Source organism: Pongo abelii, chromosome 9 (assembly GCF_028885655.2).
Source record: "Pongo abelii isolate AG06213 chromosome 9, NHGRI_mPonAbe1-v2.0_pri, whole genome shotgun sequence".
In the NCBI taxonomy this organism is placed as follows: domain Eukaryota; kingdom Metazoa; phylum Chordata; class Mammalia; order Primates; family Hominidae; genus Pongo; species Pongo abelii.
Window position 1 is genome coordinate 85,426,529 of NC_071994.2, and position 26,856 is coordinate 85,453,384.

General features: G+C 37.9%; 2 protein-coding genes across 10 annotated transcripts in view; one reads left to right on the forward strand and one right to left on the reverse strand.

Annotated features, from left to right (window-relative positions):
* ANKRD42 (ankyrin repeat domain 42) overlaps positions 1 to 2,116 on the forward strand; it is a 73,964-nt gene extending 71,848 nt beyond the window's left edge. For 2 of the 4 annotated variants that reach the window (XM_024254705.3, XM_054523973.2), the window contains one exon: positions 411 to 2,116. In XM_024254705.3, the coding sequence (XP_024110473.2) occupies positions 411 to 462 (52 nt within the window). In that variant the 3' untranslated portion in view covers positions 463 to 2,116. The remainder of the gene's footprint in view (positions 1 to 410) is intronic. The other 2 variants (XM_063728040.1, XM_054523974.2) reach the window with 1 other exon arrangement.
* Positions 1,810 to 26,391, reverse strand: CCDC90B (coiled-coil domain containing 90B). 6 transcript variants are annotated; one of them, XM_002822309.5, is made up of 9 exons: positions 25,491 to 26,391; positions 19,733 to 19,852; positions 18,317 to 18,420; positions 14,235 to 14,336; positions 13,544 to 13,585; positions 13,387 to 13,458; positions 13,240 to 13,293; positions 5,544 to 5,658; positions 1,810 to 2,324 (listed from the first exon to the last, which is right to left on the reverse strand). In XM_002822309.5, exons 1-9 carry the CDS (start codon positions 25,588 to 25,590, stop codon positions 2,269 to 2,271), a joined length of 765 nt encoding a protein of 254 aa, XP_002822355.2. In that variant the 5' UTR covers positions 25,591 to 26,391; the 3' UTR covers positions 1,810 to 2,268. The 6 variants fall into 6 exon arrangements, with proteins under 6 accessions (XP_002822355.2, XP_002822356.1, XP_054380850.1 ...); XM_002822310.5 differs by having other exon boundaries at positions 25,718 to 26,030; XM_054524875.2 differs by having other exon boundaries at positions 25,832 to 26,027.
* Between the last annotated feature and the right edge of the window lie 465 nt (positions 26,392 to 26,856).

Sequence of the window (26,856 nt, forward strand, 5' to 3'; positions counted from 1 at the left end):
ACTATTGGAGAAGTTTTTTTTTAGGAGACAGGGTCTCATGTGTTGCCAGGCTGGAGTGCAGTGACTATTTATAGGCGTGATCATGGTATACTTTAGCCTTGATGAACTCCTTGGCTCAAGCAATCCTGCTGCCGCAGCCTCCCAAGTAGCTAGGACTATAGATGTGTGCCACTGTGCTCAGCAAGAGAATATGGGTTTTATCTTAAGGCCAGTAAGCTTCCTGTCACTGAACTCTAGAATTGGACAGATTTACCCTGTCTCAAGCATTGCTTTACTGGGCCAGGCCTCATCCTGCAGAGGCAGAGCCTGATTCCACAGAAGCAGAACAGAATGAATGTCTCTTCAGATGGGCTGGTCCCAAACGGGAGTGGGGAGGAAGTGGGCTAATTGCACCTTGTTTCTCCTTCCAGATTTACAACTGGGCAAGTCACTTTACCTAGGGCAGAGTGGATAAGGGGATGAAGAGTGACGACAATGTTATGCTACTGGAGCTTCCTTCACATGAAGGAAAGACACATTCCCTCTTAATATTTTAGTATATTTTAAATCTTAACAAACCAATAATTTACTTGTTTAATGTCTCTCTCCTTAAGATTGTCAATTCAGTGAGAATGAAACCATGTTCATCTGTACACACAGGGACTAGCATGCTGTTTGGCATATAGCAGGCAGTCATATTGGTTAACTGAACAAATGCAGTGTACTTTGTTACAGTGGACTTTAATATATATGGTAACTTATTAATTGACCCAGTGGAAATTCATCTACAATATGCTAAGAACTCTCTTAGGCAATAGAGATAAAAATGAATCAGAATGTAACAGGATAATGTCAAGGTTTTTCTTTTGAAAACAAACCAGCAGTTAGATTTTTGAGGAAAATATAGTTGGAAAGCCTCTAACTCTCACTCACTGGACCATATGGACCAATCTCTTGACTGCTCTATACTGCAGATTCCCTGTTTATAGCTAAACAAATGACAAGGCTATTTTGAATAACGATTGTCAAACTTTTATAGCTATTACCAAGGCATTATGAACTCAAAATGTTTACTTTCTGGTCTTCTTGATCTGGATAAGACTGAAGAACTAAGATGAAAAGGACATTTTAAAATTTCTTTGAAATTACATATGATTTACTAATAGATATTACTTTGTAAGAAAAAATATATCTAATAACAAAACAAAATATGAATTTAAATTTTCCTATGATTTTCTTGAGAGTAGGTACTAAATATCAATAAATGTTTGCTGAATTTAAGTCATTAAGAAAAGCTTTGTTTTATGTAATAAATTTAAGATGGGTTAACTTAAACTAGATTAAGAAGCAGGGATAAACTGGTTTTTGAGTATCAAATATTTAAAAAATACATGTAATAATCAGAGCTCAATATTTAGCAACTCTACAGATTTCATATTAAGTGTTGTAATTTGCACTATAGCACACATTTATTTATTTATGTAATGGAGTCTTGCTCTGTCACCCAGGCTGGAGTGCCGTGGCGCCATCTCGGCTCACTGCAAGATTCTCCTGCCTCAGCCTCCCGAGTAGCTGGAATTACAGGCATGTGCCACCATGCCTGGCTAATTTTTGTATTTTTAGCAGAGACGGGGTTTCACCATGTTGGCCAGGCTAGTCTAGAACTCCTGACCTCAAGTGATCCACTTGCCTCAGCCTCCCAAAGTGCTGAGATTACAGGTGTGAGCCACCGTGCCTGGCCTATCATTTTAAAATTTATTGTTTTAGTTCATTACCAAAAAGAAAGCAATCTCCAACTATATGGTAAGTCACTTTTAAAACCCACACAACTTTGCTGTAATAATCTTTTATTTTATAGAAAAATGTAATTATGCAATGGTTATCAGGAAAGTTAATTCAGTAATAAATATGTAGGCTAGGGAATGGTTTACAAATATTCAACCAATACCCACAAAATCCTGTATGATTTACACAATTGTTCAAGCAAACATAAGAAAACTCTGGTTCAATTTCTATGAACTATCAAAAGGACAAAATGCTCTTCTATCTCAAATACACCAGGTCTGAATGACAGCTTTTCAATATAATAAAGACACACACATGCACTCACACACACAAAATAAAGACAAAGTATCTCTTCTCATTCTAAAACACTTCCTCTTTTAGTCCATATGCACTTCAAATAATCTTGTGTAGTAAATTTTTGCTGCAACTGACAATGTTCAAAGTAAATCTCTCCTGGTTTGGTGTTCTAAGAAGCCAACAGCCACAGCAGGATGAGCATTAATACTACTTCCAGAATCTATAAAATCCCAATGCTATTGCCAGGCAAGTAAACACCGAAGCTGTGAAAAGAAGAAACTGTGTTATAGGTCTTGTATTTGTGATTATTTTGCAGAGATAAAGAGAATAATGTTATCTGTAAGTGACGAGCAAAAAACAGGAAATCCAACCAATTTTCTATCCTATGTTTTTTATTCCCTAGACAATTAAGTATGAAAGACATTCTTAAGGGCAGCCTTAATGCCCAATTCTTCTTAAAAGTGCCTGTATATTAAAATGTAAATTATGTCATTTAGAACCTATAACCTGTATTTAAAATCATTAATGTTAGCATTATTGACTAAATAATTATAAGCTCTAATTTCAGATCTCATGATAAATGAAATCTTTCTTATATTAAAAAATTACGTAGTTAGGCTAGTAAAATATACATATATCTGTGAGAAGAGAATTTTAATTGCCTTTTCAGTACATTTTAAAATAATTTCTCATAATTCTTAAAAATAAAATTTTAATAAAAACTCTTTAAACTCAATGAGGTAGAAGAAACGGCAGAAAAAGCATCAGGTTTTAAAAATAGTTAATATACTACCTATACTTTAGGTTACATCATTTTGGATAAAAAAAAATTCAGTTTTCCCAGCTTTTAGAAGGTAAGTCTGAGTGAGGCCTTTAGGGACTCCCTAGTCTCCAGTTTTTTTAAAACACCAATGAATGAATTTTTAAAAACAGACAAATTAGAGATAAAGGGAAAACTTTTATGAATAAAGACACAAGAAATTAGCCTTTCAAAGTAAAGTTATTCATAATGTATAAACCCATTTGTACACCATCCCATTTGATCCCACTACTTACTGAAACTTGGTTAATGATACAATCATTTTCTCAGTTTTAAGAAATGGGATTAGGCATCTCTAAGAAATATAGAGAAGTAATAACACTAAGAGTTTCTTGTCTTACTGCCACTGGGCAATTATATATTCTCCCATTTGATCCTGCTGCTATTTGCCATGTGTCAGGTACTATGCTACTATGCTGAGCAATTACACACACTACTTTATTTAACCATGAGATTGGTGGTATTATCCCTGTTGTACAGATGAGGTAATACACCCAGTTACATCGCTAGCAAACAGTGGAGCCAGGATTTAAGACTAAGTGTACTTGACTCCAAAGCCGTTTTTTTCTCTTAATAAAAAAACACAAAAAATTTGTGATCCCTATTATATACTGTGACACCTGAAAGACTCAATCTGTCATTTATTTGAGTCACATAGTGCTATCTAAGTGGTTACATCCTCTGCTGATTCAACAGCTGATAAATTAAGTTTTAGATAACCAAATGAACACTTCTTATTGTGAGGTGGGAGGTATTTTGTTCCTTCAGTAGAGTATACAATCGTTACTGCATTTAAGTTTCTCTCTCATGTCTTGCTGCTGTTATTTCAGCTTTTATTTCTCATGGCTGTTGTTGTAGTAACTATGGAGCCATCTCCAATTTCTTTTAAGTTTGCTGTTTATCCTCTATACCCTGTCTAGGGAGACATTCTACATATATGTAAAATGCTTAGGTGAGCATGTGCCTGGTATATTTTAAGCACTCTGTAAACATTAGCTTTAATTATTTATCTGCCACGAACAAAATCTGCCACATTATCTACATAGATTAAATGGAAATTGCCATTATTCCTTGGTGGCAGTGTTCTGGGTCAAAAGGTGGTGTCTGACCCAAGATGAACCATTCAGACTCCTTTCTGAGGATTTTAAAAATTGGAACTAAGGAAAGAGGGCAATCTCTCCTGATTAGTGAAAAGTGGAATGATAAAAGTCTAGGTGGTAATGTTTCCAACCTATGGAGAAAGCTGGTATGAGAAACTGAGGCACACAGTCACAGATTTAAAGAGTAAGTTCTGATTCCAATTATGCTTGTAGGTAGGCTATTTTACTTGTGCCCCTTCCACGGTTCAGCTGATGGCTGGGGGCTCCATCTTCAACCCTGCTGGCACCTCAACATCAGTAGTGACTGCCCAGAAAATGACTAAGAGTATAAATCGGCAGTTTTCTTTTAGACAGCAATTTGTTAATATCAAAAATTTTAAATGTGCATATCTTTTTGACCCCAAATTTTAAATGCACATAGCAGGTTGTTATATAGAAATACTAGCACGGGGGCACAAAGATATGTGTGTGTGTATGTGTATTTACTCAAACATAACACATATATATGGCTGTTCAATACAGTATTGTCCTTAATAATGAAAAACTGGAGGGAGAATGTCTGTTAATAGAGGACTGGATATGTAAATTGTGGCATTTTCATATAGGGAATACTGTGCTTTCTAATAAAAAGATGTCTGTGTGGAAAGAAATAGGACATTTGGTTAAACTTTTAAAAGTTGTAGACTATAAAAAATACGTGATCTAATTATTTTTAAGAAGTATATAAGATGTTTATATACAGAAGAAAAAGCCTAGAAAATGTTTACTACTAATAGTAAATACACATGGGGAGGGGCTTTCACTTTTACTGCTTTTGAATTCTATGAATAATTTATAATGAAAATACATTACTTTTTATAAAAGGAAAGAAAAAAAAAGTAATAGTTGACTAGGGCATTCTTCCTAAATCACTGGGGCCCTGTAATTGGGTCAGGTCAGATGGTACTTGAGCTCAGTATGTGACAAATAATCTAATTTTGGATAGTATCTATGCTGAATCAGTTGATTCAAGGTAAGGTCATCTGTCCCTCCTCCAGGTTTTTAATGGGCTTATATCTACTTTATCGATCTTTTTTCTCTAACCTCATTCAAATCTTTATGGAAGAACATAAGCAATAAAAAGAAAATTTTCATTTTTTTCACTGTGGAGTACCCAGTTTATCTTTCTATCATTTTCTGCTTGTGTTTATATATTTCTTTTATATCCACATGCTTTTTCTATTAGTCAGCTGCAGAGTTGCCTCCTAAACTTATATTCTGAAGGGTAACACATCTGTGAGGATGACAGAAGCTTAACATTTAGAACTGTCGCATACTACACCCTATATGTTCCTTCCTTTGGCTGCATCTAATTTGTAATTTATAAGTATTAAAAATAAAACCCAAGACTCCAAAAAATATATCGTGAGACTGGAACCTTCTTAAAGCACTACAGGGGACCAAGCAATAAAGGAGCCTTGTTATAGCTCCTCCTTTTTTTCCTGTGCCTGCTCAGTTACCATGATAGGTAGGAACTAACAGGAAAATTAGATGACAGCAATTTCTTTCTCTGACAGTCTTACCTGCAAGATAACGAATTGTCTCAAGTTTGTTAGATTCCATCAGTGTTTTTAAGGAAGCAATTTCAGCGTCAATTTTATTACTGGTCTCTGAAATAATACTTTTGGTTTGAGTATCCTGTAGTAAACCAGAATAAGATAACTTAATTTTTGTCCCTATGTATTAAATGGACAAAAGCATTTACATTAGAAACCCTCACTTATGGGCTAATTGTGATACAAAAGTCTTAGATGGGGAAACATTAAAAGCATAGTGGTATAAAAAAATTTGAAGCGTTCCAAGATGGCCGAAAGGGAACAGCTCCACTCTGCAGCTCCCAGCGTGATCAACGCAGAAGATGGGTGATTTCTGCATTTCCAACTGAGGTACCTGGTTCATCTCATTGGGACTGGTTGGACAGTGGGTGCAGCCCACGGAGGGCAAGCTGAAGCAGGGTGGGGCGTTGCCTCACCCTGGAAGCACAGGGGGTCGGCGGATTTCCCTTTCCTAGCCAAGGGAAGCCATGACAGACTACCTGGAAAAAGGAAAACCTGCCCAAATACTGCGGTTTTCCCAAGGTCTTAGCAACTGGCAGACAAGGAGATTCTCTCATATGCCTGGCTTGGCGGGTCCCACGACCATGGAGCCTTGCTCACTGCTAGTGCAGCAGTCTGAGATCAAACTGCGAGGCGGCAGACTGGCTGGGGAAGGTGCGTCCGCCATTGCTGAGGCTTCAGTAGGTAAACAAAGTGGCGGGGGAGCTTAAATTGGGCGGAGCCCACCACAGCACAACAATGCCTACTGTCTCTAGACTCCACCTCTCTGGGCAGGGCATAGCTGAACAAAAGGCAGCAGACAACTTCTGCAGACTTAAATGTCCCTGTCTGACAGCTGTGAAGACAGCAGTGGTTCTCCCAGCACCGCGTTTGAGCTCTGAGAACGGACAGACTGCTTCTTCAAGTGGGTCTCTGACCCCCGTGTAGCCTAACTGGGAGACATCTTCCAGGAGGGGTTGACAGACACCTCATATAGGCGGCTGCCCCTCTGGGACGAAGCTTCCAGAGGAAGGATCAGGCAGCAATATTTGCTGTTCTGCAGCCTCTGCTGGTGATACCCAGGTAAACAGGGTCTGGAGTGGACCTCCAGCAAACTCCAACAGACCTGCAGCTGAGAGTCCTGACTGTTAGAAGGAAAACTAACAAACAGAAAGGAACAGCATCAACATCAACAAAAACGACATCTACACCAAAACCCCATCTGTAGGTCAAGAACATCAAAGACCAAAGGTAGATAAAACAACAAAGATGGGGAGAAACCAGAGCAGAAAAGCTGAAAATTCTAAAAATCATAGTGCCTCTTCTCCTCCAAAGGACTGCAGCTCCTTGCCAGCAATGGAACAAAGCTGGATGGAGAATGACTGATGAGTTGACAGAAGCAGGCTTCAGAAGGTCGGTAATAACAAACTTCTCCAAGGTAAAGGAGGATGTTCGAACCCATTGCAAGGAAGCTAAAAACCTTGAAAAAAGATTAGACGAATGGCTAACTAGAATAAACAGTGTAGAGAAGACCTTAAATGACCTGATGGAGCTGAAAACCATGGCACGAGAACTTCGTGATGCATGCCCAAGCTTCAATAGCTGATTCAATCAAGTGGAAGACAGGGTATCAGTGATTGAAGATCAAATTAATGAAATAAAGCGAGAAGTCAAGGTTAGAGAAAAAAGAGTAAAAAGAAACGAACAACACCTCCAAGAAATATGGTACTATGTGAAAAGACCAAATCTACGTTTGACTGGTGTACCTGAAAGTGGGAGAAAGGAACCAAGTTGGAAAACACTCTTCAGGATATTATCCAGGAGAACTTCCCCAACCTAGCAAGGCAGGCCAACATTCAAATTCAGGAAATACAGAGAACATCACAAAGATACTCCTTAAAAAGAGCAACCCCAAGATACATAATTATCAGATTCACCAAGGTTGAAATGAAGGAAAAAGTGTTAAGGGCAGCCAGAAAGAAAGGTCAAGTTACCCACAAAGGGAAGCCCATCAGACTAACAGTGGATCTCTTGGCAGAAACCCTACAAACCAGAAGAGAGTGGGGGCCAATATTCAACATTCTTAAAGAATTTTCAACCCAGAATTTCATGTCTAGCCAAACTAAGCCTCATAAGGAGAAATAAAATCCATTACAGACAAGCAAATGCTGAGAGATTTTGTCACCACCAGGCCTGCCCTAAAAGAGCTCCTGAAGGAAGCACTAAACATGCAAAGGAACAACCGGTACCATCCCCTGCAAAAACATGCCAAATTGTAAAGACCATCGATGCTATGAAGAAACTGCATCAATTAATGGGCAAAATAACCAGTGAACATCATAATGACAGGATCAGATACACACATAACAATATTAACCTTAAATATGAGTGGACTAAATGCCCCAATTAAAAGACGCAGACTGGCAAATTGGATAGAGTCAAGACCCATCAGTGTGCTGTATTCAGGAGACCCATCTCACGTGCAAAGATGCACATAGGCTCAAAATAAAGGGATGGAGGAAGATCTACCAAGCAAATGGAAAGCAAAAAAAAAGCAGGGGTTGCAATCCTAGTCTCTGATAGAACAGACTTTAAACCAACAAAGATCAAAAGAGACAAGGCCATTACATAAAGGGATCAATTCAACAAGAAGAGCTAATTATCCTAAATATATATGCACCCAATACAGGAGCACCCAGATTCATAAAGCAAGTCCTTAGAAACCTACAAAGAGACTTAGACTCCCACATAATAATAATGGGAGACTTTAACACCCCACTGTCAATATTAGATAGATCAACGAGACAGAAGGTTAACAAGGATATCCAGGACTTGAACTCAGCTCTGCAACAAGCAGACTTAATAAGACATCTACAGAACTCTCCAACCCAAATCAACAGAGTATACATTCTTCTCAGCACCACATCACACTTATTCTGAAATTGACCACATAATTGGAAGTAAAGCACTCGCACTCCTCAGCAAATGTAAAAGAACAGAAATCACAACAAACTGTCTCTCAGACCACAGTGCAATCAAATTAGAACTCAGGATTAAGAAACTCACTCAAAACTGCACAACTACACGGAAACTGAACAACCTGCTACTGAATGACTACTGGGTACATAACGAAATGAAGGCAGAAATAAAGATGTTCTTTGAAACCAATGAGAACAAAGACACAACATACCAGAATCTCTGAGACACATTTAAAACAGTGTATAGAGGGAAATTTATAGCACTAAATGCCCACAAGAGAAAGCAGGAAAGATCTAAAATCGACACCCTAACATCACAATTAAAAGAACTAGACAAGCAAGAGCAAACACATTCAAAAGCTAGCAGAAGGCAATAAATAACTAAGATCAGAGCAGAACTGAAAGAGATAAGAAACACAAAAAACCCTTAAAAAAAATTAATGAACCTAGGAGCTGGTTTTTTGACAAGATCAACAAAATTGATAGACCACTAGCAAGACTAAGAAGAAAAGAGAAAAGAATCAAATAGATGCAATAAAAAATGATAAAGGGGATATCACCACCGATCCCACAGATATAGACTACCATCAGAGAATACTATAAACACCTCTACACGAATAAACTAGAAAATCTAGAAGAAATGGATAAATTCCTGGACACATATACCCTCCCAAGACTAAACCAGGAAGAAGCTGAATCTCTAAATAGACCAATAACAGGCTCTGAAATTGAGGCAGTAATTAATAGCCTAACAACCAAAAAAAGTCCAGGACCAGACAGAGTCACAGCCGAATTCTACCAGAGGTACAAAGAGGAGCTGGTACCATTCCTTCTTAAACTATTCAAATCTACAGAAAAGGAGGGAATCTTCCCTAACTCATTTTATGAGGCCAACATCATCCTGATACCAAAGCCTGGCAGAGACACAGCAAAAAAAGAATTTTAGAGCAATATCCGTGATGAACATCGATGTGAAAATCCTCAACAAAATACTGGCAAACAGAATCCAACAGCACATCAAAAAGCTTATCCACCATGATCAAGTCGGCTTCATCCCTGGGATGCAAGGCTGGTTCAGTATACGCAAATCAATAAACGTAATCCATTACATAAACAGAACCAAAGACAAAAACCACATGATTATCTCAACAGATGCAGAAAAGGGCTTCAACAAAATTCAACAGCCCTTCATGCTAAAAACTCTCAATAAACTAGGTATTGATGGAACGTATCTCAAAATAATAAGAGCTATTTATGACAAACTCACAGCCAATATCATACTGAAAGGCAAAAACTGGAAGCATTCCCTTTGAAAACCGACACAAGACGAGGATGCCCTCTCTCATCACTCCCATTCAACATAGTGTTGAAAGTTCTGGCCAGGGCAATCAGGCAAGAGAAATAAAGGGTATTCAATTAGGAAGAGAGGAAGTCAAACTGTCCCTGTTTGCAGATGACATGATTGTATATTTAGAAAACCCCAGTGTCTCAGCCCCAAATCTCCTTAAACTGATAAGCAACTTCAGCAAAGTCTCAGGATACAAAATCAATGTGCAAAAATCACAAGCATTACTATACACCATTAACAGACAAACAGCCAAATCATGAGTGAACTCCCATTCACAATTGCTACAAAGAGAATAAAATACCTAGGAATCTAACTTATAAGGGATGTGAAGGACCTCTTCAAGGAGAACTTTAAACCACTGCTCAATGAAATAAAAGAGAACACAAACAAATGGAAGAATATTCCATGCTCATGGATAGGAAGAATCAATATTGTGAAAATGGCCATACTGCCATCCCCCTCAAGCTACCAATGACTTTCTTCACAGAATTAGAAAAAACTACTTTAAAGTTCATATGGAACCAAAAAGAGCCTGCATTGCGAAGACAATCCTAAGCAAAAAGAACAAAGCTGGAGGCATCATGCTACTGGACTTCAAACTATACTACAAGGCTACAGTAACCAAAACAGCATGGTACTGGTACCAAAACAGATATATAGACCAATGGAACAGAACAGAGGCCTCAGAAATAACACCACACATCTACAACCATCTGATCTTTGACAAACCTGGCAAAAACAAGAAATGGGGAAAGGATTCCCTATTTAATAAATGGTGCTGGGAAAACTGGCTAGCCATATGTAGAAAGCTGAAACTGGACCCGTTCCTTACACCTTATACAAAAATTAATTCAAGATGGATTAATGACTTAAATGTTAGACCTAAAACCATAAAAAACCTAGAAGAAAACCTAGGCAATACCATTCAGGGCATAGGCATGTGCAAGGACTTCATGACTAAAACACCAAAAGCAATGGTAACAAAAGCCAGAATAGACAAATGAGATCTAATTAAACTAAAAAGCTTCTGTACAGCAAAAGAAACTACCATCAGAGTGAACAGGCAACCTACAGAATGGGAGAAAATTTTTGCAATCTACCCATCTGACAAAGGGCTAATATCCAGAATCTATAAAGAACTCAAATTTACAAGAAAAAAACAACCCCATCAAAAAGTGGGCAAAGGATACGAACAGACGCTTCTCAAAAGAAGACATCCATGCAGCCAACAGACACATGAAAAAATGCTCATCATCACTGGTCATCAGAGAAATGCAAACCAAAACCACAATGAGATACCATCTCACTCCAGTTAGAATGGCAGTCATTAAAAAGTCAGGAAACAACAGATGCTGGAGAGGATGTGGAGAAATAGGAACGCTTTTAACACTGTTGGTGGGAGTGTAAATTCGTTCAACCATTGTGGAAGACAGTGTGGCAATTCCTCAAGGATCTAGAACTAGAATTACCATTTGACCCAGCAATCCCATTACCAGGTATATACCCAAAGCATTATAGATCATGCTACTATAAAGACACATGCACACATATGTTTATTGCGGCACTATTCACAATAGCAAACACTTGGAACCAACCCAAATGTTCATCAATGACAGACTGGATTAAGAAAATGTGGCACATATACACCATGGAATACTATGCAGCCATAAAAAAGGATGAGTTCATGTCCTTTGCAGGGACATGGATGAAGCTAGAAACCATCATTTTCAGCAAACTGTCACAAGGACAGAAAACCAAACACCGCATGTTCTCACTTATAGGTAGGAACTGAACAATGAGATCACTTGGATACAGGAACATCACGCACTGGGGACTGTCGGGTGGTAGTTGGGGGAGGGATAGCATTAGGAGAAATACCTAAGGTTAATGATGAGTTGATGGGTGCAGCAAACCAACATGGTACATGTATACCTATGTAGCAAACTTGCACGTTGTGCACATGTACCCTAGAACTTAAAGTATTAAGAAAAAATTTTTAAACACTATAAAATACATTCCTTCTGCTTTTGTATTTGGAGATCATCTTTTAGGAGTATCACATACTGGGCATATTCTAAAAACCTCATAATAACATATTTATACCTAAATACATAAGATGATAAACTAAGAAGCAAAAATTAGGTCACAGAACTATCATTTTATGTGTGTGAAGTCCTTAGGATATTATGGTTAAAACTTTAAATATATTCTGCAAATGGAAAAAAAAAAAACCAGATGTGTAATATGAACTGGCACCAGTATTAAAGGAACTGGCAGAAATACCTGATGGGTAACACTGATACATGTATAGGGGACAAAGGGTAGGGAGGACAGATGAGACCTAGAGCACAGAAAGTAGTTGTAAAAGATTTTGCTGATTTCCTTGCTTATCTCCTTTATCTGGCCAAAAAGTAAGGGAAGAGAATAAGATCTTTGAAAGAACAAATGTGACCTTCTCTTCTATTAAATTATGAGCAAGAGTGACATATTTTCTGTTAGAATGTGGACAAATGGCTTTGAACTTTTAAGAAAAGAACAAGGCTGAGTTAGAAAGCTGGGTTTTACTCAAGCCACAGAGATGAAGTCATGATTACACTGTAGGATTACTGAGAAGGAGAGCAGTAGTTCCAAGTTAGGGATTTAGAATCCAGGTTCTTTCCCTAGTGACACCACTTATTAACTGTGGGACCTTTACCCCTCTGTGCTTCATTTTCCAAATTGTTAAAATGGGAATGATAGTGCCTACCTCACAGAGACTGATATGAATATTCAGTGAATTAACAGATATAAGTAAAGCATGTAAAATGGTATCTGGCACACTAATGAACACTAAATATTAGTGTTTATTATTAATATACAGCTTTTTTAAAACCTTAAGATAATTATTTAACTGAACCTAGGCACTCATTTAAGTACCCGTTATGAAATACCAATAGTGAATCTTTGTCTTTTAAAAAAGTAGTTCTTTTTTTTTTTTTTTTTTTGAGACAGGGTCTTGCTATGTTGCCCAGACTGGTCTTGAACTCCTGCCTCAGCCTCCCAAAGTGCAGGATTAACAGGTGTGAGCTACTGTGCCTGGCCCAAAAAAATAGTTATTTTCTATTATAGAAGTAATTTAGTTTAAAAAAGCACACTGTGTGGAAATTTTGATTCTTACTTCAAGGTCATGGCTCATGGGCGACCATCTACCTGGTGCCAGGTTCCCCAGAAGTGCTGGCTAACTATAATAGCTATGAGGAAGCCAGAGACTCTACAGGGCTAGTTTTTAAAAGTCTAAACTTACAAACTGGTACACATAAAAGCAGTTATACAAGGCACAAGAACTGTACAAAAGAGACATTTTTACATATTACCTTACCTTTTTTGTAAATTCTGTAGTTGTTTCCATAAGTTGCTTTTCTTGATCTGTAAACTATAGGATATGAAGCAGCAGGAAGTTAAAAAAAAAAGTCTAAAAATAAAAAAGGAATAAGTAACCAAGAAAGTACATTTAAAACAACATTACCATATCTGTTACTCTGCTCCTTTCTAAGTTGATATCCAGTTTATTATCTGCTCTGATTCGACTGGTTTCATGCTTTAAAGAAAGTAAAGATATTTAAAAAATGATCTTGTAATGAATATTTGTTCTGAAATTAACAGCTAGAAAAAAATTCACTTACCATTAGTTGTTGCTTAATTTGGTCTAATTCAATTTTCATTTTCTAGGTACAGGAAAGATCACATGCAATTAGCATTAAACCAAATCTATATTATGATTTAAAAAATCTGAAACCCTAGATTACCAAAATTTGGACAATCTATGGATTTCTAATACAGAATTGATAAGGAAAAAAATCTTCAAAAGAAACTAGTAAGCCACTGTATTCAGAAAATAATTCTTATGAGCAAAATGCATTTGTTTTTATATTATACTTTTAAAAACTGATTTTCTAAATTTAAAAATAAGCTATAGTGGATAACATAACTTAAAATTCTGACTTAATTACAGAAATATACTTTTCTCTTAAGTCACAAAGACATTTAGTACAGGATTAAATAAAATAGAAAATGCCATATTACTCTCAGCTCTGAAACCATTATATAGAAATTTTATATAGCTCAAAGATTTTCCGTTTTATGTGGTTTTATATGTATAAAATGTAACTCTTATTCTCTTCAGTATGCAAAGCACTATGATTTATATAGAAAAAGATTAGGTATGGTTAAACAAATAGTATGTTTTTAAATCTAAAAACTTATAGTTTACTAACCACATGGAATTATTACTTGGTCTTATTAACTTATTCATTAAGTAGGATGCTTATTATGAGATCAGTTATTTTATAAGTAATAAATTAAAATTTGTATCACCTCATTTTCTGCTCTCAGATTTGCGAATTCACTTTTCTCTAGGATGACCATGTCTTTCCTGATAGAATCCAAATGAGCCATTAGCTGTTGTACTGTTATTTCCTAGAAAACAAAATAAAAATAACCTAGTGATCTATAGAAAGCCATCTTTTTATTTACGGAATTGTTTTCATGAAATTTAAATGAATTTGTTAACATGCTACAAGGTATAATGTTGACTGGTGAAGTAAATATGAAACTTACATATCTGAAATATCAAAATGAAAAGAAAGAGATTCAAGGAAGAAAAAGGATTTCCTAGTGAAGAGAGATAAATGTGTAGGCCTTTGAATGAAAAGAATCTCAATAAAATGCTTCCTTAGACCCTAAGAGTTCCTCAAAAAAATAATGTTTTGTTCTTGTTTTTTGAATACCCAAATGGAAAGGGTTTTATCTCTTATTACTTTGATTTTGAGAGATTTTCTACCACTGGAAAATTCCATGGTATTGGATACGACTCAGACGTCAGGTAGTAAAACAAAATAGATGTATAGTTAAAATAATCGCCCTTTGTCCGCACAACATAACCAATTTAGTTTAAATTCCTGGGTATCCTCCCTATATCTGGCACTACAAAGAATATGTGAAAGGTAGCAATTACCTGATAGATTTATAAGCTTTTGCCTCGTTAGGGAGGGACAATTTTGTAGAAATGATTTAAGACAGCCTTACAAAGAAAATATAACTGTTACAGGTTGAATATCCCTAATCCAAAAATCTGAAATCCAAAATCTGGAACTTTTTGAGTGCTGACATGACACTCAAAGGAAATGCGCATTGGAGTATTTTGGATTTCAGATTTGGGATGCTCAACTGGTAAGTGTATTGCAAATATTCCAAAATAAAAAAAAAAAAAATCTGGAATCTGAAACACTTCTGGTCCCAAGCATTTCAGATAAGGGATATTCAACCTGTAGCACTAAACTTCTTAAAATCAGGTAGCTTGCTAACTTCTCTATCCTTTACCAAAAGAAAAAGCAGATGAGGTATAACCTTATTAAGGACTCTGTATAACAGTTTAGAAATAAAACAAGAAAGCCCAAAAAAGAGTGTGAGTTCTGGAGTCAGGCTGTCTAGGTTTGAACCCAAACTCTGCCATTTACTGTGAGATGCTAGCAAGTCATTTAACTTCTCTGGTCTCCTCATGGGTAAAATGGAAATAGTAACAGTACCTGGTACACCTTAAAGAGTTGTTTTGAGGATTAAATGAGATTTTGTATGTATAATGCTTAAGACAGTACTTGGCATATGGTTAGCACTGAGATGTTAGCTATTATTATTACCGATGGGACAGGGATCTAATGGCTGGAGCAGGATAGTCTAATGCTAATGTATTAATGTGGAGGAAGTTTGGACTTCTTATAATATATAAAAGTTTTTAACTGTGTACAACAGACATTGCTGACTCATGCCTTTTCTAACCCTCATATATTACTGGGGAAGGTTGTTCATTTTCTTTTATTCAGTTCTGCTTGACATATTTATGAGAATTAATTCAGAAGTCACACAGATGTGGCCTCTAGGGGCTGGCAGTCCTGTTTGCCCCAAATATCACTATAAAGGAATTATATGACATTAAAAATAATGTATTCTTATTACTGAGATTACATAGGGAAAAGTTGGAAAGCTAATTACAGACTTCTTGTGGTGTCTGAACCTGAAACTAAGGGATTGTACTGTGGCCTTTTTGAGACAGAGCCTTGCTCTGTCACTCAGGCTGGAACGCAGTGGCACGATCTTGGCTCACTGCAGCCTCCACTTCCTGGGTTCGAGCGATTCTCGTGCCTCAGCCTCCCGAGTAGCTGGGACCACAGGCACCCACCATCATGCCCAGCTAATTTTTTTGTATTTTTAGTAGAGACAGGGTTTTGTCATGTTGGCCAGGCTGGTCTCAAACTTCTGACCTCAAGTGATCTGCTCACCTCAGCCTCCTGAAGTGCTGGGATTACAGGCGTGAGCCACACCAGCCTTCATGTGGCTCTTAAGAGCCTCTTTTTACCTCATTCTTCCTTTAAATACAGACTTAAAAAGCCTACAAAACTGCACAGGTGTCCATCTTTAACAACTTTAAATGTAAAGACATAATCCATTGTTAAGTAGCTAAATCTATTAAAAGTGTGATTTTTTTAACTACTAGGGAGCCATCAGAGAATACTCAGATTTTAATAAAAATCACAATATAATCAAATTTTCAGAATAAGAAGACTTTATTATTTTATTTTTTTCCCCCTCATCCTGCTAGCTGACTTGGTTTCATATGGCCCTTTCTGAAGTGATCAAGTATGCAGCTTAATGGCCTGATGACCCTGAGCCTTAGCTTCACCCTTCATGACATCTCTGTGCCTTATTCTATACTAGAGGTGGGGTCAGCAATTGAATTAGGTTCAAGAACAGAACAGGATTTTTAACTTCAGACACCGGTAATAAAAAAGCCAAAAGTTTAATAGTGATATTTCTATACTCAATCCTACCTCTTGTATATAGGATTAAATGGTCCTAGCAGCACAAAGGTTCCTCAAATCACGGCTTTATTTCACTCCTTATATTATAGGTAAACTTAAAAATTTAAGACAAAATCACTTTATTAAAAGTATCAGTAGCTCCATATAGCTCTTTCAGGACAGCTCGGAGCTTAGGAGTAACTAATTAGATGTTTGGCTTTTTCTTTAGTGGATTTAGTAGTCTGTTATGATCCTAAAAATGCATGTACAAACTTAAAGGTAAGTTAAATGTAGGGACTGAATGTTTCAATTTTAAATGTCTAATTAATTGGACATTTGTCTACTATAATTAGAGATTATAGTTTTTTTTTTTTTTTCTTTTTTTGAGATAGAGTCTCACTCCGTCACCCAGGCTGGAGTGCAGTGGTGCAATGTCGGCTCATTGCAACCTCCGCCTCCCCAGTTCGAGTGATTCTCCTGCCTTAGCCTCCCGAGTAGCTGGGATTACAGGTGCCCACCACCACACCCGGCTAATTTTTGGTATTTTTTTTTTTTTTTTTTAGTAGAGACAGTGTTTCACCTTGTTGGCCAGGCTAGTCTCGAACTCCTGACCTCAAGTGATCTGCCTACCTCGGCCTCCCAAAGTAATGGGATTACAGGTGTGAGCCACGGCACCTGGCCATAGTAGAAATCTTTAAAATCTTTTGATCTACCATGACCCTTTAATGAAATTTTATGCAAAATATTCTAATTTTATATAAGAAATCCTGATTTTTCTCTGTGCTGTAAAATACTTATCTGAGGAAGGAAGGCTAAATCTGAAAAATTAAAATTAAAAAAATATAACCATAGGAAGAAAACAGATTCCTAAACATAATACATTATTTCATGACTGACAGAAATGAATTATTATTCCAGTTAAATTCATTTATTCAGTCCTTTATATAAAATTATTGCTTTTTGTCCATACCACCACAGTGAAAACTCTTGCAAACTACTCAATCTCTCTGAGCCTGTCTTCAGTGGCCAAATAGAATTCTGCTTACTTTTCAAGGTTATTAGAGATTAAATAATATACGAAAAGTACACAGCATTGTGCCTCTTACATGTTAAATTCTTATATTTGACTTTAAGGTTTATATTCAGTCAAATTAAAGCATCTTAGCCAGGGAATTTATAAAGTCCTTTCCGGCCATGTAAGTCCTTTCCAGCTATGTCTGTGAAAATTAACCAATATGTATGTATAGCAGCAATAAAATATATTGAATATATAGAAAGATGAGCTCTTCTGTGGTGAGCTTTCTGGAGGGAAACAGTTGTTTCACTAACAATCTACCACCACTCATGAATAACACAATATAATGATCTCATCCCATCAAAGATTTGGCAAAATACCATTCTCTGTTACCACAATATTATTACAACTATTCTAACTATTCAGTCTCTCTAAATATTGACTTTATTCAGTGTTTTTTTTGTGGTCCCTTTAGAGAGAACAAGGAAGATATGAGCATGTTTGGAATGTCAGTAGGTAGACAGAGACGTAGTTATGAAATGATTGTCTAATGAAAGTATCAGAAGTGATAGTAATCAGTGTATTACCTGTTGAGCTTGAGTGACCATCTCTTTATAGATAGTATCCAGGCTGACATTTGATAAAGTAGTTAACGCTGACACAATTGTTTCTGCTTGTGATTTGTCAAATCCTGTAGGCAGCAAATAGGTATTTTATTTTTTTTTAAAGTGTATATCCTTATCAAAAGAGACAGCAAGAGTAACTCCTCAACATTTAAATTGTTATACTCTTTTAAATAATGGTTACAATTTACAAATTGACAGATAATGCTAAATTACTCTCTAAAAGAACTCTACAATTTTAGGCCAGGCGCAGTGGCTCATGCCTGTAATCCCAGCACTTTGGGAGGCCGAGGTGGGCAGATCACAAGGTCAGGAGATCGAGACCATCCTGGCTAACATGGTGAAACTCCATCTCTACTAAATATACAAAAATAGCCAGGCGTGGTGGCGGGCGCCCGTAGTCCCAGCTACTCGGGAGGCTGAGGCAGGAGAATGGCGTGAACCCGGGAGGCGGAGCTTGCAGTGAGCAGAGATCGGGAGATCGCGCCACTGCACTCCAGCCTGGGCAACAGAGCAAGACTCTGTCTCAGGAAAAAAAAAAAAAAAAGAACTCTACAATTTTAATTCTCATTCTGTATCTCCCCACATCTACATTAACACTGGATATGACTTTTTTTTTGAGTGTATAATTGGCATAAAAAATTGTATTGCATTGTTATTTTAATGTTACTTAAATTTGCATTTCCTTGGTTTGTAGAGAGGTTAAGCATTACATATACCTTTTTTGTTATTTATATTTATTTTTCTGTGTTCTGCTTGTTTATAGCATTTGCCCACTTTTTTCTGTAAAACTGCTTGTTCTTTTACATTTAGCTTTTCGTCTATCTGAAATTCAGTTTTCAATAAGGGGATCTAATATATTTTTTCCCAGTGGCTAGTCATTTATTATGTCTCATTTATTAAATAGTCCTTCCTTTCCCTAATTTGTAATGCCTTCATCACATATTAAATTCATGTCTGTGTCTCTCAATACCATTTTGTTCTATTAGTCTATTCCTTTAATATCACATAATTTAAATTACTGTTTTGATATCAGGTAATTTTTTGTGCTTATTTTCTTATTTTTTAATCTCAAACATTTGTACTTCCACATGGACTTTAGTACCAACCTAGAAACTCTAGTTTCTTTTCACTTAATTGGAATAATTCTGCACATATTATTTCATATGCTTTTTTCAATTAACATATCTTGAACATTCCCCATATCAGTAAATATTTCTCAAACAGTATCATTTTTAGTGACTATAAAATATTTCATTGTATGGATGGTACGTCTATTTAAATAGTTACTTTTAATTGTTCATAATAGTGATATTGTGTTAACTAGGCATTATGAGTGCTATTAATTTTCTTCCTTCAAGAGGTATCCATGTTTCTCACCGTGAGTTTCCAAGTCCTGAACCAATGCATGGGTATCAAAAGTTAATTTCCTTTGTTCTAGAGGAGTTATATCCACTGGCCGCCTATCATATCCCTCCTTGGTTGTGGTAGTGAAGAACTCTGAAAGAGAAGACATTTTTTTTCTTTTGTAGTAACTGATAGCTTACAAAGCTACTTTAGCTTACAAAGCATTTTCCCCACCCATTTATAATATAGTTCCAGCTCTTCTAGTTTTGTCATCTCACCCAAGTTAATTGACTCCTCTGAGCCTCTCTTATCTGAAAAGTCTCTGACATTCTTCTGTACATACCAAACATTCAATAAATGTTTCTTTTCCCTCCTTTGGTATTCAGAAATGTTAAGAGTCAGTATAAACTTGTGATAAAACACACATCAAATGCTTTGGATATCACCACCTCAGCTCTAATTACTGAAAAGCAGAAACTGCACAATTCAATTCTTCTCTGTGCTCAGTAATAGTCTTTCAAAGAGCTATGAAAATTTTTTACACTTAATCCCTGTTTAAAGTAGCTTTCCATACTCCCACTCACTTATATATCCACAGTTTATTTTCTACATAGTTCTCAGCTCCAACATGAAATTATCTTGTTTGCTGTTTGTATCTCTGGATCAGAATGGAAGTTCCATGATGCTTTGACTGTGGTTTTCACTACTGTATCTTTAGCACCTAGAACAGTGCTTTGGCACATAGTTGGGCCACCAAGTTTTACTGTTGATTCAATCAATGAATTTGATTTGAAATCATGGACGTATTTACTGGTATCAACATAAGAACCCTAAGAAAAATTTCTCATTTCTGAAATAACCCTTCTTGTCCTATTTCAATAAATTCCCCAAGTTTTAACCTAGACACAGTAAAGACCTTTTCTATATATTGCTGATGAATTTATTACAAGGTGCTCTGCCCATAAACAACTTCTAGGAAAGGTAAAGGAATTACCTTTACAGAGCCAATGGCAGAATTAGGATTCATACTCAGGTTCTTCTGACTCCAAATCTTACACTCCATGCTGTCTCTCTTATTTATCCTAAGCCACTTAAAATAGCTAGATATTTAAAAGGCTGCAACTTCAGGCATTATTTTTCCACTAGTACTGTGTAGGACAAATGTGATTCCTTCTTTATATCCTTCTAGCCCTAATGAATATTGATTGAGTGCTAGAACTTGTGCCAGGCACAGGGGATAAAATCATAAGCAAAACCAGACATGAATGATATTCTCACTGATTTTATAGACTAGAAGGCAGGAAACAGATATTGTTTTTTTAAAAAATCTAACAATAAACTCTAAATTCAAATGATAAAAGATTCATTAAAATACTCCAAAAAATTCCATTTAACTGAAGAGATAAAAGCAAGTAGCTGTAAATAAAGGTGGAGCAATTTTTTAAAACACACATATTAGTACACTGGTCAGTAATCTTTTTCACTTGAATGTCATCTAGAAGGGTAAAGAAACATGCCTTTGTGTGTAAATATCAGACCTAAGGTAGGAGAGAAAAAGAAAAATTAGAGGAAAAAGGGGCAGATTTCAGTAGTTTCAATAACAACTGCATTAAGAATGATGATGGTACTCTTAGTTACATATCCCTGATTAGAAGTTTATTTGGATTTAGAAAAAAAAAATCAGTAATAATATTTAAATAATATTTTACTGTTTTCACATCTATTACCCCTTCCTTAAAATTCTCATTTTATGGATGAGGTAAATTGAGGCTCAGGGCTAAGTAAGGATGCTCTTCAGCTTATAAAAGGGTTATGTCCCAATAAATCCATCATAAATTGAAAATATCCTAAGCTGAAAATGCATTTAATATACCTAACCAGCTGAACATCACAGCTTAGCCTGGCTTACCTCGAGCTCGTCGAGAACACTTACATTAGCCTATAGTTGTCCAAAATCATCTAACACAAAGCCTACTTTATAATAAAGTGTTGAATATTTCATGTAGACACCCAGATGGGCATTTTGTAAACATGATGGGATGCAAAAACAAAACCCAAAAAACCTTGGCAATACTAAGTATTGGTTGTTTGCCCTTGTGATCAATGGCTAACTGGGAGCTGCGGCTTGCTGCCCCTGCACAGTATTGCAAGAATACTGCATTATCGTTAGCTTAGGAAAGGATCAAAGTTCAAAGTAGAGTTTCTACTGAATGCATACTGTTTTTGCACCACGGTAAAGTCAAAAATTTTTAAGTTAAACTATCTTAAGTTGAGGACTGTGTAATTAGTCTGAGATCTTATGGTCTCATAGCTAGGAAGATTAGTACAGTTCCTCTTAGTCAACAAACACTCTGAATACCTTACACAAAGAGCAGCTTCCTACTAAATTTGGGATAGAGACCAAATACCTTAACAAGCCAATAAATCTTTGTAGGGTGCAGCTCATCTCATGTCCTACTATGCTCTCTCTGGTCCTCTGCTTTCAAGGGCTCTTTGATTTTAATTCCACAAACATGCCATGTGCTTTCCCTTCTCAGGGCTTTTGCCCAGCCCCTGCCCTGTTCAGAAAGCTCTCCTTTTCTTTGCCTGCTCATGTTTATTCTTCAGAGCTCAGTCTGCATGTTTCTTCCTCTGGAAAGCCTGACGACTCCTTTAGGTTATGTCTCTCATGATGGTTTTTCATAGTACTGCATAGGATTCTTTTGCAAACCCTCTCACAATTTACACATTTATGTGACTCTCAGTTGTCTCCCCAAGAGACCAGCAGTCAGCCAGCTATATCCCATAGACTACCACCGCCTGTTTTTCTAGTTTTATTCATTAGAACTAGATAGTTTTATTAGAACACAGCTCATTCATTTATGGATTAATCTATGGCACTTTCATGCTACAGTGACAAAGCAAATAGTTGTGACTGACCTTACAGCCTACAAAGCCTGAAATATTTATTAGGCTCTTTACAGAAAAAGTTTGTCAACCCCTGCACTAAACTACACAGTCCTTGAGAGCAGGGACCACATCTGTTCCTGCTCACTACTGAATCCCCAATGCCTACACAATTCTGGATGCTCCATAGATACTTGCTGAATGAAAGGCACTGTGCTTGGCATTATGTATACACAATGATGAATAATACAAGGGAGAGGCATTTGGCCCTCCTTGAGAATAAAGGATCAAGAATGGCTATTTGGATGATGGTAGAGCTACATTAAATCTTAGAGAAGTTATCCAGACAGGATGAATGAAATCAGCAAAATCTAGGCATGGGCTGCCTTTGCTATTCTCTTGGCTTCTATTTATTATGGGGTTAAGGAGAGCTGAGAATACAGAAGGATATGTAAAACATTATTCCTTATATGTGCTCAAATATTCACATAATATTTTGCTTAGTCCTCCCAATCCTATGAGGTAGGTATTGACACCCACTGGCAGTAGAACTTTGGGTTTCACTCCACTTTGGAAGCCATAAGGAACGGGAAAAACCATTGGATATTCGTAATAGGGTGTCATAATCACGCTTCCAACTGTGTCATGGGCAGTTCAGTGCATAAGCACTCATTAAGAATGTCTTTACAGGCCGGGCGCAGTGGCTTATGCCTGTAATCCTAGCACTTTGGGAAGCCAAGGCAGGCGGATCGCTTGAGCCCAGGAGTTTGAGATCAGCCTGGGCAACATGGCAAGATTCTGTCCCTACAAAAATTACAAAAACTAGCTGGGCATAGTGGTGTGTGTCTGTAGTCTCGGCTACTTGGGAGGCTCAAGTGGGAGGATCACCTGAGCCTGGGAGGCAGAGGCTGCAGGGAGCCAAGATGGCACCAAGGCACACGAGCCTGAGTGACAGAGACCCTGTCTCAAAAAAACAAAAAATAAAAATAATTAAGTCTTTGCAGTCATATTAACAGGTAGGGGAGATGAAGTGCCCAGAATCAGTGTTTCCAGCTCAAAGTAGAATAAAAGATCCTTAATAGCTTGAAAAGTTTTGTACAGACTTAAACATCTATACAAAACCCCAAACCTTTCCTTTCATTGTTACTACTTTTGATTCTTTGATACCTATCTTGTGGATTTGTTTGTCCATAATAGCGAGATACAAACTCAAGAGTTTAAAGGTTTAACCAGTTTCACAAAACTACTAAGTCATAGATTGCGGATTGGAACGCTGGCCTATCTTGCACCAAGCTCCTCTTTGCTGGAAAAGGTCAAATTTTACTTTTGAAAAAACAAACAAACATGTAAAATGTTGTCCCATTAAATTTAAGCTGCAAGTTTTATATTAATTTACTGCTAATTTTACAGCTGAAACACTTCAGTGTATAGCCAGTTACTTTTCTGTCAGGAACTCAAAAGAACAGGCATTAACAGCATGTATTCTTACATGCTGGTCTACTAATGTGCTACACTAGTTGCATTAGAATAACTAAGGTCCTTCCATTGGTCAGAGGTCAAGGTTTTCAAATCCCTTGATTATTGACATTATTAGGCAAGTTTAAACTACTTGTATACAATAAACATTCAATATTTGTTTGGTGAGGAAGGACACAAATCCTACTAGTTGTAAGAAGAGATTTAAGGTTTCTCCAAGAACACTCAGATTCAAGTGGGATAACTTTTATGTTAAAACATTAACATTTACTTATGGTCATGTATTTCCCAGTATGATATGCACTTCAAAGTTCATTCTCTAAGAACATTTAATTTTGTTTTCATTTGGATATGTAAAGTACACCTGTAAAAGTCAACAAAGATGGCAGCTGGATGATTTCCTGGAGTTCAAAAGTGCTACCTCCTTTGTAAAATCCATCAAATGTGTATGTATGCTAAACACTCAAATACCTAACAAAAGAGACCTTGTGAATGACCCTGGCAGCTAAACAGCAATCTTAAAAGATGGAGGATCAACAACTGCAGTTTTGACTGCAGCTGTTACTGGTGTGGATTAAAATGAAACAATGAGCAAAATAGCACAAGTAACAATATGGAGCATAAATAACAGCGTAGAAGTGTTTGGGTACCGAATGGCTCAGTGTACCTGGCACTGAAGATTCAAGAAGGTGAACAGAGAATGCTAAGGCTAAGAGGTGTCTATTCGCCTATTTTGTGGACAACCTTAAAACGGTTTAAAAACTGGGAGGGAAGTTTAAAAACTGGGGGTAAAAAACGACGACAACAACAAAAACCTAGCCCTAGAAACATTTCTCGGAATAAAGTTAGATGTCTTCAGGACACCCTGTTAACAGGAGTGCCAACTGGTTGTAAACTTGTGGGTTCCAGTATTCACTTTTTTCCCCAAAGTCTACAATGTGACTGAAAAGTACTGAGAATTCCAGCGAGAATAAGGCAGACGTGGCCTGAAATTTATGATGCTGTCTACCAAAAACCTGGGCTCGAGGCCAGCACCTAAAAAAACAAAATCTAAATTTGATCAGGCCACAAAAGAAATCAGGACACCCTCAAACACAGATTACCTTACGTTGGCTCCTGACAAACCTACGAGATTACTAGCCTCTTGTCACCAAAAAAGGGAAACAAGGGCTGAGAAAGAAGCCGGGCGCGAAGCCCAGGCCTTCAAAGGTTCGCTTTAAGAACAGAAAGGCAGTGCTTTCCTCAGTCCTCGCCCCTTGGGGCGAGCTGGGCAAGTCGTGGCAGCAGGCAGCGGCGTCGCCAGCACAAGGCGTGAATCCGGGAGGAGGGCGTGGCACCTTCTCTTCCCGTTCGCTCGGGCAGGCGCGACCCACGGGCATCGTCTCCCTAGAGAGCACTCAGGCATCTATGACACGACGCCTTGCCTCACCTCTCCGCAGGGCCGGCGAGAAATGCCCGCGGGGCCTTGAAACCCAACGATCCCCTCTGCCTTGGGAGAGCAAGAGCAGCCAAGCCTGGCGACTATTCATGTCCTCAGAGTTTTCCGGTGGGAGGGAGGCGGAAGACGGGGTAAATCTCGCAGAGGCTTTCGGGCAAGGTAGTTCTGGCACCGCAGGAATGCTGGGAATTGTAGTTTTCGCTCTGTCACAAGACCACCTTCCAGCGCGGGCTCCACAGTAGTGCCACGAAACTGGTCCCTTTCACAGACAGACCCACAGTTCACGAGCATGGCTCAGCGCTGCCCCGCTTCTCCCACCGCCCCTTCCCGACCTGTGAACGCCTTTACCGCCCTAGAAAAGCGGGATCTTGTCAGAGAGTCTTCCGGCGCCTGTTTCCTGGCAGTGGGTCATAGTCCAACAGCGGGCTCCCCCAAGATAGCCAACGGCCATTGCGCGGTTGGGTCAGGGGCGATGGAATCGCATTTAGCCGCACAGCAGCATGGGATCTCAGGTTTTCGGCCGCTGAGCATTCTGGGTGATTGCGTAGTGCGGGGGCCAACGAAACCTTCTGGGAAGTGTAGTCCAGCAAGCCGCTCACGTATCGCCCGGCGTCAGATCCTGCTGCTTCGCCCTCTGGTGCACGGGAGGACCAACTATTTTAGTCGGTATGTCCTTTCTTTAGGGAAGATGATTTCGTCCGTTTCTAGGAGAAATCCCTTGAATTTTCACCATTTATCCTTCTCAAACCTCAGTTACTCAAGACTGCTCCGCCTAGTAAAATGCTGAAAGCAACAATGCACAGTAGTTGTATTAAAATGCACTAATACTCATGAATATTCTCTGTAAGTTCTAAAATGGCACACAGTTTTGCGGTGTTAGTGGCTTACTCTCGCAAGATTCTAAACAATCACGGCTAGGTTTCTATCTATATGTATTCAAAACTTTGTGAGAGTCAACTAAGTAACAAACACCATTTCTAAGGCCGGAAGCACACTGAAAGAACAAAACTTGATTCCCGCCAACAACTGCTTTAACAGACAATTCATGAAGAGGAAATATAAATTGCTATTTAAAACATTGGGATGGCTGGGCGTGGTGGCTCATGCCTGTAATTCGAGCACTTTTGGAGGCCGAGGCGGGCAGATCACCTGAGGGAGGGAGTTCGAGACCAGCCTGACCAACATGGAGAAACCCTGTCTATATTAAAAATACAAAATTAGCCAGGCGTGGTGGCACATGCCTGTAATCCCAGCTACTCAGGAGGCTGACGCAGGAGAATCGCTTGAACCCTGGAGGCGGAGGTTGCAGTGAGTCAAGATCACACCATTGCACTCCAGCCTAGGCGACAGAGTGAGA

Excerpts from the sequence above, each read along its gene's own strand:
- CCDC90B (XM_002822309.5), bottom strand. The coding sequence starts at position 25,590 with ATGAATAGTCGCCAGGCTTGGCTGCTCTTGCTCTCCCAAGGCAGAGGG. Across the intron at positions 13,586-14,234 it reads ATCTGAGAGCAGAAAATGAG|AAAATGAAAATTGAATTAGA; the intron begins GTGATACAAATT and ends TCCTGTACCTAG. Across the intron at positions 13,294-13,386 it reads GGAGCAGAGTAACAGATATG|TTTACAGATCAAGAAAAGCA; the intron begins GTAATGTTGTTT and ends CATATCCTATAG.